This window comes from Melanotaenia boesemani, chromosome 16, assembly GCF_017639745.1.
Source record: "Melanotaenia boesemani isolate fMelBoe1 chromosome 16, fMelBoe1.pri, whole genome shotgun sequence".
Taxonomy (NCBI): domain Eukaryota; kingdom Metazoa; phylum Chordata; class Actinopteri; order Atheriniformes; family Melanotaeniidae; genus Melanotaenia; species Melanotaenia boesemani.
The window spans coordinates 9,813,622-9,824,488 of NC_055697.1; the positions used below are offsets into that span (position 1 = coordinate 9,813,622).

The following is a 10,867-nucleotide window of genomic DNA, read 5'->3' on the forward strand; positions in this document are numbered from 1 at the left end:
GTGTGCTAGTGTGCACAGGCCTGTGCATATGCTATCACATCAACGTGGTTTTGTGCAGCTATCTTAATATGTGCTAGGTTGACAAGGAGTGGCAGCTGCAAAAAACAGCTATGATCAATCAGTAACTCTGAGATACTCTATAAAACAGCTCATAGAAGAAGAAACTAAAGAAAAACTAATCAGATACATAACCTGTTCTGGCCCTACCCAGACTCTTGTTGGTTGAAGCATTCCAGTGTTCAACATTTACACAGACTTGGTGGCAAGTTGCTGTCACTGACATCATAATTGTTGCCTTAAAGTAAAAAACAAGATAAAACTAGGAGCAGCAACTATGTTTGCATGGCTGTTATTTCCAGCTCTATTGTATTGTATCCTGTGGCATGTCCTGCATCTCAACCACATGCTGGAAATGCCTGCATTGAGTCTGGGACTCGCATCCTGTCGGATCATCTTTGATGCAAAGATTCAACAATAGCATTTCCTTCAGTTTCAAGTAAAACATGGAACAACTTCGACAAGTACCTGATTGTTCCAAGAGTGATATATAGCAAACATCTGGAACATATAACACAGTTAATAGAGGAAACTGTATTTGACATCATCTTGATGTCATTGCACTCAGTCTGAGTGATCCCAGAGGTTTAGCTACAGAATAAGTCTGCAGAGTGCTGAATGAGTGGATTGCTGATTGCGATAAAGTTACATGTTTCCCATTGTTACTCACTGCCAAACTGGCTTCCATTCATATTTCCAGTGACCTTTCAGGTTGTGCAGTCTTCTTTTGTGACCTGTGTTTGCCTGCGGATAACTGGTTTGTGGCATTAAGTCATGTTGGCAAAGGCTCAACAAGGAGTACAATACAAAGCTACTGAAGTTAACTTTCAGCGTTTCATGGTTACTTTTGTTGGAAATGTGGTGTTGTTCACTTAGAAACACCCAAGGCCAGATGCTGTCCTAGAAGGAGATGGGGTTCACAAGATCAGTAGGGATAACATGTCACAAGTGTTATATTACTGCATGAAAAGCTCAGCCTTTTATATATATATATATATATATATATATATATATATATATATATATATATATATATAATGACTTTGGAATATAAAAAAAATCAATCAAAAAAATTAAATAGCTTGTATTTGTATCCATGCTTACAATCCAGTAATGAATGGAAACTAAATAATTTATTTGTTTTTACTACCTGTTCCCAGTGTTTGTTTTTTTTTTTTTTAATTACCAGTGTTTGAAGATAATGTTCTCCTCTAATGCAGCTCATTAAATCAGGCCTGATTTCAGGTTGGAGCACACTGAGACACTATGTCTGGTCACAATATCCAAACAGCGCCACTCCCTGGACAGCCTGAACTCATAGCATACTATTTAACTGAGGTCATCCTCCCTGAGGCCAAAAGCAACCAAGGAAGATAATATTGGCACCTACTGTAATATCCTCAGACAATAAATTTGGCACATACCAGTTTCCATTTAAGCCAGACGGCCCTAGTTGCTTACCACATCGGTACAAGTACTATTAGCACTGAATCCCTGAGTTCAGAACCTGACCAGGTGGGCCTTTACTTCTCCAACTACTCTGTGTTCTCACAAACACATTTCCTATGTTGCTTTACTGATCTGATCTAAATAAAGACAATAAAAACCTAAAACATTAATCTGAGAAGGAAAAAGGTCTAAACACTGTGATAACGTTGACAGTATTAGTATTTTTTGCGTATTAGGAAATACCACATGTATGCTGATAAAAAACTTCCCCCCAAAAGACGTGCGCCTCTGTGAGGAATGCAGACAACTACTGTATGCGATCTGATCAGCTATGCACACAATTGTAGATAAGAACTGTGACCTTATTATGAATTTGCCAAAGGGAGGCAAAACGAAATGTTTTTCATTTTTTCCTGACAGTCTTTTTTTACAGCAGTTTTACAAGCTTAAACATGGAATTTAGCCACCCATCTATTCTTCGTGTTCATTACATTGTAGACATAAAAAAGTCCTGATAGTATTGGTTTGGTGTTTTCAGAGGAATTAATCCACTTAACATTTGGTGACTCAAATGTTGTGCAAAACTTTTGAAAGAGCGGATTGATATAGTTATGAAACTGGACTACAAGGAATAAAACCTAAACATCTGAAGTGCTGTACAAATCCACCAAAGTTTTGCGACTATAACTTTGTGCAAGCTGTTGAGAAAAATGATGTTCTGTTAGTGACTTTGGCCACTTGGAGCTTTGTAAACCAGACACCAGACACCTTCTTTAGGGGGTATAATTCCTTCTACCTCATTTTGTTATGGCCTTTAGGATACTTGTACTATGTATTACCTTAAGGTCTAAGAGACAACTTCTAAAATGTACATTCCAAATTTAGACAAACACACCTGCCACTGTTTTAGATCAAAAGGAAAATCAAATCCAGTGGCAAAATAGCCTAAATTTAATTATGAGTGACAACAGAATTGTATAAAAAGAAAAAAATCTTTCGAATTAACACCTAAAATTGGAGACCTCTGATTTAATGTAGTTTTTGTGTCGAAAAACATTGGTAAAATTTTAACCTTGTACCACTTTATTTCTGGCGCTATGGTATAATGTTTATTCAATATTTACCAACGAAGAAGACTTTTAGCAACGACGTGATGACGTCCAACCTTTTACCCACCCCTTTTAATTTTTTTCTCCTTACCCGCGCTATGTCAAAGATTGTCTATTTTATGAAGATGCATTGGTTGATCGGAAGTATGGAGATTTACACATCGATATAATAATCAGCCACGGGTCAGTGCGTTATAAAAAATGAAAACCTTAATTAAGGTCAGTGAATATTCATTTTATTAATATAAAACTGCTAATGTCATCGTTATTTTGATAGAAGAGCTGAGCGATGGTAATATAACTTAAAGTTTTACATTTTTATAGAGAGTGAGACTTCGTGTTTGATTTTAGCTCCTCTCTGGTCACACGTGAGCTCTGTTACTTGTTGTGTTGCTAATACGAAAAGTGATACTATGATTGAGCATTATTATATTCTTTATGTCAAATAATTACGTGCATTCACCGCTACTAGCTGCTGTTTTCATATTCTAAAACCACACAAAGAACACTACAAACATGGCGGGAGTTATCCGGAGGCTAGACGAGACTGTTGTAAACCGGATTGCCGCGGGAGAAGTAATCCAGCGTCCTGCTAACGCCGTCAAAGAAATGATTGAAAACTGGTATAAATAATATTATAAGCCAGTCTAATAAATGTTGGTGACTTGAGTAACAATAGGTTCGACAGTACAGTTGGTGAAATAGGGCACTAACCACCAATGTTTATATAATGTCCAATACACTTTCTGCTCCCAACTGATTTAATACTTCCACTGAACATGATGGCACTTTGTTGTAACTGCAGTTATTTATTTTTTATTATCTTACAGCTTGGATGCCAAGTCAACCAATATTCAGGTGACAGTAAAGGATGGTGGACTGAAGCTGCTTCAGATTCAGGACAATGGCACCGGCATCAGGGTGGGTGTGAGGGGTGTGTATCCATCACGAGGGGGCAGGACTCAGGACCCTTAAGTTAGTGGCAGTAGTGTGTGTGTGTGTGTATTTGTCATAATACAATTAAAAACTACTTAATTACAGTTAATGCCATTAATTCCTTCTGTGATAGTAATCTAACTGCAAACAAGAAGCATGTTGTTGCTTTTCTTGCACTGAGATTGTATTTATTTGCTGCTGACTTTCTGAAGAGATAATAGCTAAACTCTTAAAGATCTTTTGCTCTCTATTGCAGAAAGAGGATATGGAAATTGTTTGTGAAAGGTTTACCACCAGCAAACTCCAGACTTTTGAGGATCTTTCAGCTATTGCAACTTATGGTTTCAGAGGAGAGGTGCTGAACTTTTCGAACTCAGTCTTTCTGTATTGAATCTTGGCCCACATCTCATCTCATCACATCTGCTGTCTGTGTTCTTATATGCAGGCTCTTGCTAGTATAAGCCATGTAGCCCATGTCACCATAACTACCAAGACTGCTGATGCCAAGTGTGCTTACAGGTATTATCACAGTTTAAACTGTTGCTCCATTATCTTCTTTTAAGTAACTGGAAAGTCTAAACTTTCTCCTGTATTGATTATCCTCTGTGTCACTGAGCAGAGCCTGCTACAGTGATGGTAAACTAAAAGGCCCTCCTAAACCATGTGCTGGCAACCAGGGGACACAGATTCTGGTGAGTTTCTGTAGCATATCGGTAAAAACCCCATGAAGTGTATGGATGCAGAGAAATAAGTCTTTTCATCACATGTAGGTGGAGGATCTTTTCTATAATGTATCCACAAGGAGGAAGGCTCTGAAGAGCCCCAGTGATGAGTACTCCAGGATTGTAGATGTGGTCAGCAGGTCTGTGCTTTACCCCTCTGTCTCCATGATATTTTTGCTTCTTTTAAATACATTTTTGAGCTCTTTTAAACTAATTGTACATGTTTATTGCCATCACGTGTCTTTAAAGGTATGCCATACACAATTCAGGAAAAAGTTTCTCGGTTAAAAAGGTGAGATGAGCTTTTGCTTTGCGTTGAATGTAAGACTTTCTCAAATCAGCTGCTGGATGCTTTAAGGAAGAAAGACAACCACAATTAATCACTGTTGGCTATATTCTTTATGTACTTTCCCTGTGTGTGTTTGTGAGTGCACAATGTTTGTTTTTTGTCTCCTCTTGTTCTCCAGCAAGGAGAGACTGTGGCAGATGTGAGGACGCTGCCCAATGCATCCGTTGTAGACAACATCCGAAGTGTGTTTGGCAATGCTGTCAGCAGGTAGCTCTGCACCATAGTCATGTCAAACAGAGAATACAACCTGTTTCAGTTAAAAAAAAGCATCTCCCAGGTCAAAATTAAGTAAACATACCCTTATATGAACAATACATAACATATTACACTTATATTATTTATTTAACTAAATTAGGCCCAAATGCAGAAGTAGTTAGTGAAAAACAAAGTACACTCCATGATTCAACGGCTTGTAGAGCCACTTTTAGCAGTGAAACCATGAAGTAATCATCTTCTTTATGACATTATTAGTCTCTCACATCATTGTGGAGGAATTTGGACCCACTCGTTTTTTACACCATAGCTTCAGTTTAATGAGGTTTGCAACATTATTTTGTGCTCTGAAGGTCCTGCCAGAGCATTTTAATCAAACAGATCACGTTTGATGCTTTCTTTTTCTTTGTTTTGCAGTTTCTCTGAGCATTCCATGATTTGAACTTGTAGGGATGTCGACTCCTGAAAAAACTCAGATGTTTTTCCCTTGTGAATAATCTTTGTCTTTGCAGGATGATAGACTACAGATTGTTCGGAGATAACCTTATAATCCTTCCCAGATTAATGGGCACTAAAGGTTGCTTTGCTAAGATCATTGCTGATATCCATACTCTTTACCTAAATGCTCCAGAATAAACTAAACAAAGGAAACTAATGGTTTTCATAGAGGTGCTCACACATACTATTTATCAGTTATTCAAGTGCATTTGATCAACATCACCTCGCTGCTTCTTACTCTCTTAATTCCTGTATCTGAGGTTGTGTTAACCTCATTTTGAGATCTGTCATTTAATCTCCTAATAGTAAAAGGAGGATGCACTTTTCTCACGACTGTCTAGTCTTCGATGCCCTCTGCTTTTATGTGACCTCTTCTCACCTCAGCACTGACTGCATGACTGGTTTTTTGGTATGTTCCCAGAGAGTTGATCGAAGTTGGCTGTGAAGATCAGAAGCTGGCTTTCAAGATGAAAGGCTACATCACAAATGCAAACTACTCGGTCAAGAAATGCATCCTGATCCTGTTCATCAACCGTATGTTACTAATGCAACCTAGCAGGGAATTTAATCTTGTTTCAATCATGTTAAGAGAACGTCGTTATCTGTGATGTTTCAGATCGTCTAGTGGAGTCGAGTGCTTTGAAGAAAGCGGCTGAGACTGTTTATGCTGCGTACCTTCCAAAGAACACACACCCCTTTCTGTACCTCAGGTATGTCATTGCGTATGTGTCTATTTCCTGCAGCAGGTTCTGTTCCAGTTAATTTAATCTTGTGTACACTTCTGCTTTCTAATCGCCACAGCCTGGAAATCGCTCCACAGAATGTGGATGTCAATGTTCATCCAACAAAACATGAGGTGCATTTCTTGCATGAGGACAGTGTCATCGAGAGTGTTCAGAAGCACATCGAGAGCAAACTTCTGGGTTCCAACTCCTCGCGCACATATTTCACTCAGGTATGACATTCATCAACCAAACATGCACCTTGCTCACAGATCATCTGTCAGTTTTACAGACTGTGTCCAATTTGTCTGGTGCTTTGTTTCCAGACGTTGCTGCCAGGGCTGTCAGTCTCAGGTGGGACGGAGGTAAAGGCCTCCAGCACCACAGCAGAGTCCGCTGAGCGTGTCTACGCACACCAGATGGTAAGGACAGACTCCCGTACCCAGAAGCTGGATGCCTTCCTCCAGCCGAAAGAGAGGCCACCCCCTGATCCTGATCCTGAGCCAGCTGGTCCTAGCAGCAGGAATACAGAGGCTGAGACCAAGACTATCCAGCCGGATGATGCAGAAATGGACGATACAGATGATGCAGACTTGTTGGAGGTCCTGGTTGCACAGGAAGCGCAGGCATCTAAAGTCGAGGAAGGATGCAGTGGCCCTGCTGAGGACGCTCAGAGGTGATGAGATGCGTCAGTAGTTCTTGTCAGCTGCAGTTTAGACACAAACAGCTGAACAGAAACACAGAAAATGAATAAAAGTAAAATCCCAACCTCTCCGGGTCTGGAATGAGATCCTTCCCACAAGTGGAGGAGTTCAAGTATCTTGAGGACTTGTTCATGATTTTGTTAAGAATGGAGCAGGAGAGCAACAGTAGGATCGTTGCAGCTTTGGCAGTGATGCAGACTCTGCATCGGTCTGTCGTTGTGAAGAGGGAGCTAAGCTGAGCCGAAGCTCAATATTTACCCGTCGATCTATGTTCCTACCCTCACATATGGTCATGAGCTGTGGGTAGTGACCAAAAGAACAAGATAACAAATTCAAGCGTCCAAAATTAGTTTCCTCCACAGGGTGGCTGGGCTCTGCCTTAGCGATAGGGTGAGAGCTCGGTCATCTGGGAGGAGCTCAGAGTAGAGTCGCTGCTTCTCCGCATCAACAGGAGCCAGATGAGGTGGCTCGAGCATCTGGCTAAGATGCCTCCTGGACGCCTCCCTGGAGAGGTTTTCCAGGCACCTGCTTCTGGGAACAGGCCTGGAGGAAGGCACAGGACACGCTGGAGGGACTATATGTCTTTCTGCTGGCCTGGGAATGCCTCGGGATTTCCCTGAAGGAGCTTGAAGAAGTGGCAGATGGACAGGGAAGCTTGTGCAGGACATCCAGACTCAGGAACTCTTTCTTTTCTTCCACCATCAGACTTCTTAACAGCTGGCAGGAGCTGCCTGTCCTGCACTTCAGAGGGGAGGAGGGTGACGAATCTCTGTTGGGGGTGGGTGGGATCCTTGATGACTCTGCGTCAGTGGATACTCTGCAGAGAGGGCAAGGGAGTCCTGGTAATCTTGGATGCAGTCTTTACCGCTCTGCAGGGGTTTGCATCCCACAGTGATGCAGCCGGTCAGGGTGGATTCAACAACGCAGCTGTAGAAGTTGTTGAGGACTTTTGGTGACATGACAAACCTCCTCAGCCTCCTCAGGAAGTACAGCTAAGGCTGTGCTTTCTTCACCAGCTGTGTGGTGTATAGTGTCCAGTTGAGGTTCTCACTGATGTGGACCCCCAGATATTTGAAGCTGCTCACCCTCTCCACTTCCTGTTCCCAGAAGCAGTGGGTCATGTCCACTACCATCTCTGTGGATTTTTCCCTATAAAGGGTGAGGTTTCTGTCCTCATACCATGTCACCAGTGTCTACCTTCCGCCTGTATTTCGCTTCGTCTTCGACAGTGATGCATCCTACCACAGCGGTGTCCGCAAACTATAGGATTATGTTGACCTTATGAGAGGCCACACAATCATGAGTGAACAGGGTGTAGAGGATGGGACTGATATTCATGGTAATGCTGGCTGAAGTCTTGTTTCCTATCCTAACAGATTGAGGGCTGCCAGTCAGATAGTCTAGCAGCCAGTTGCAGAGGAGTGGGTGCAATCTGAGGGAAAGTTGTTGTGTTAAATGTAGAGGTGAGAATGTCTGTTGGCTCATTGGCATGAGCTCTGAGGGTACATCCAGGGATGTTGTCTGGCCCTGTAGCTTTGTGGGGGTTGATCCTCCTCAAGGTAGATTTTAGTGTATAATTGATTCTGGTGCAATCCCAAGCAAGCCTGAACATTGACCTGCAGTGTATGAGTTGAGTAATAGAGCGGGAACATGTATCATCCCTCATAAATTACATCATCATCCTTTAGGCCAATCAGTGACACATAGCACATACCTGCTTCTGGCATTGAGTGAGTTAATGTTCTATAATCGCACAGTATGCCAGATGGCATGGTTTGTTATTATATATTGTGTTGCAGTGGAAATCACTCAATCTGTTTTTCTTTTTGTCTTGTTTTAGCTCATTTTCATTTCCTGGCTGCATGTGCTCATATTTAGAGGTCTTAGTAGGTTAAAATTATATTGTCCTCCAGTTAACATCATCAAATGGTGGATTTCTTCTGCCCCCATGTGGCTGACAGTGTTTTATTAACTCGTCAAGTTGGCTGTAAATTTGAGTGTCTGTCACATTGTGCTGTGTGCAGTAACTGTGACAACACTGTGTGTGTTTTCTTGCATGGCAGGAAGCGACCAAGGATGGAGCAGAAGAAGGAAGCAGACGAGGACCTGATGGCTGCTGCCACTCCCAAGAGAAGAGCAATTAAACTGACCAGCATTAAAGAGCTGAGAGCTGAAACCACTGAGAACACACACAAAGGTACCTCCAAAGAAAACGTATGATACGTTTCTGAGATGACACACTAGTTGAAAAAAGTTTCAGATCGCTTGCATCCTACATGAGAACCTGCACAAACAGATCCTCCTCAGTCTTTGAGTTTTCTGCTTTGACTCTCAGCACAGCTCATTTCCCAAACTCATTTAACACAACTTTCTGCGCTGTGACATCATGCTTTCATAACAGAAAAAAAGAAAAAAATCTGTTGCCATGCCAACATAACTCATGAACAAACAGTCCTGTGTTCTTGGCATTGAAAGTTGTACTTCCTGTTACATGCTCACAAACCATAACTTCAGTCACATGCAGTTCTCTTTTGGTTGTGTCCACTTCTTTCCTCCAGGTCTTCAGGAGATGCTGCAGAACCACTCATTTGTAGGCTGCGTCAATCCTCAGTGGACTTTGATTCAGCATCACACCAAACTGTACCTGCTCAACACCACTAAACTCAGGTCTGAGCTACACCAAACACACACAGCCCAGCTTACTTGTTCCCAAGCTGCTGATTTACACCTTACTTTGGTCTTTTTTTCTCTTCCAGCCAGGAGCTTTTCTATCAAATACTCATTTATGACTTTGGGAACTTTGGTGTACTCAGACTATCTGTAAGTGGATTTAACTGTTTGAATAAACGGACTTGAAAATGCATCAGTTTTAAAGGCAGACTGTGTGTATTCAGACACCTGCACCTCTTTATGACCTGGCCATGTTGGCTTTGGACTCTGAGGAGAGCGGCTGGACTGAAGAGGACGGTCCAAAAGAGGGTCTGGCTCAGTACATAGTGGATTTCCTGAAAAAGAAAGCTGAAATGCTGGAGGATTACTTTTCCATGGAGGTAGACCAGGTCAGTTTAGATTGGATTATTAAATTTAGTACCTTTTATTGAAGTTTAGTACTGGTTATATTACCAAAACTGTGTCCACCACAGGAAGGAAATCTCACTGGACTACCACTCCTCCTTGACAAGTACACTCCTGTCATGGAGGGTCTCCCCATGTTCATCCTGCGCCTTGCCACAGAGGTGAGATCCCACATAGTCTCGTATCACTTAGGACTAGATTGAAAAGTATTTTAAGGATTTTGCACGTTGAACAGGTGAACTGGGACAATGAAAAGGACTGCTTCAGAGACTTCAGTAAGGAGTGCAGCATGTTCTACTCCATCAGGAAGCAGTACATCTTGGAAACTGAGCCAGGGGAGGAACAAGTAAGGAGACTAAACTTTAATAAAAATAAAACTGAATCAAAAGATTTGATGTATATGGCTGTAATGTTTCAGGAAACTGAGGTGAATTCTTGGCGTTGGAAGGTCGAGCACATCATCTTCAAAGCTTTCCGAACCCTCTTCAGTCCACCAAAGAACTTCAGTGAAGATGGAACTGTGCTGCAAATCGCAAACCTGCCTGATCTTTACAAAGTGTTTGAGAGGTGCTGAATCTGTCAGATCTGATAAAAAAAAAACAAAAAAAAAACATAAATGCTGCTCATTTTGTCTCACCAATTTGCTATAAATAAATACTTTGTACTAAAACAGACTGAAAATGTTTTCTTGTTATGTACAAAGGGCTCTCTGTCATAGGAAGCCATGTTTCTGAATGGCCTATTTTAAAGAGCCAAGACTCCACTTGGTTTTCTAAAAGTAAGACCAGGGACATGCAGCCAGGAAAAATGGAACTGGGTCACGAGTCCCCCAACGATACCCAAAATGTGCCAGCACATGAGCTCAACTTTTATTACTTATGCTTCCCCCCATCAGCCCTGAGCTGTGGAGAGATCTGCACTTCACAGCCCAGTTTTTTCCCAAATACTTCGACACAAGACCTTTAACACCTGTAGGAAACTGAGTAAAGGAGACCTGCTGCATTTTTTACATGCATGAAACAGCATAATGTAT

The 10,867-nt window shown here is 41.6% G+C and overlaps 1 protein-coding gene across 3 annotated transcripts; it reads left to right on the top strand.

Moving 5' to 3' along the window:
* Nucleotides 1–2,979: 2,979 nt before the first annotated feature.
* mlh1 (mutL homolog 1, colon cancer, nonpolyposis type 2 (E. coli)) lies at nt 2,980–10,454 on the top strand. 3 transcript variants are annotated; one of them, XM_042011214.1, is made up of 19 exons: nt 2,980–3,238; nt 3,446–3,536; nt 3,808–3,906; nt 3,997–4,070; nt 4,171–4,243; nt 4,322–4,413; nt 4,523–4,565; nt 4,741–4,829; nt 5,755–5,867; nt 5,950–6,043; nt 6,135–6,288; nt 6,382–6,731; nt 8,823–8,956; nt 9,318–9,426; nt 9,516–9,579; nt 9,654–9,818; nt 9,903–9,995; nt 10,070–10,180; nt 10,253–10,454. In XM_042011214.1, exons 1-19 carry the CDS (start codon nt 3,132–3,134, stop codon nt 10,406–10,408), a joined length of 2,211 nt encoding a protein of 736 aa, XP_041867148.1. In that variant the 5' UTR covers nt 2,980–3,131; the 3' UTR covers nt 10,409–10,454. The 3 variants fall into 3 exon arrangements, with proteins under 3 accessions (XP_041867148.1, XP_041867149.1, XP_041867150.1); XM_042011215.1 differs by lacking the exon at nt 2,980–3,238 and having other exon boundaries at nt 3,461–3,549; XM_042011216.1 differs by lacking the exon at nt 2,980–3,238 and having other exon boundaries at nt 3,499–3,590.
* The last annotated feature ends 413 nt before the right edge of the window (nt 10,455–10,867 follow it).

Excerpts from the sequence above, each read along its gene's own strand:
- mlh1 (XM_042011214.1), top strand. The coding sequence starts at position 3,132 with ATGGCGGGAGTTATCCGGAGGCTAGACGAGACTGTTGTAAACCGGATT. Across the intron at positions 3,907-3,996 it reads CTTATGGTTTCAGAGGAGAG|GCTCTTGCTAGTATAAGCCA; the intron begins GTGCTGAACTTT and ends TCTTATATGCAG. Across the intron at positions 9,580-9,653 it reads TTGGTGTACTCAGACTATCT|ACACCTGCACCTCTTTATGA; the intron begins GTAAGTGGATTT and ends GTGTGTATTCAG.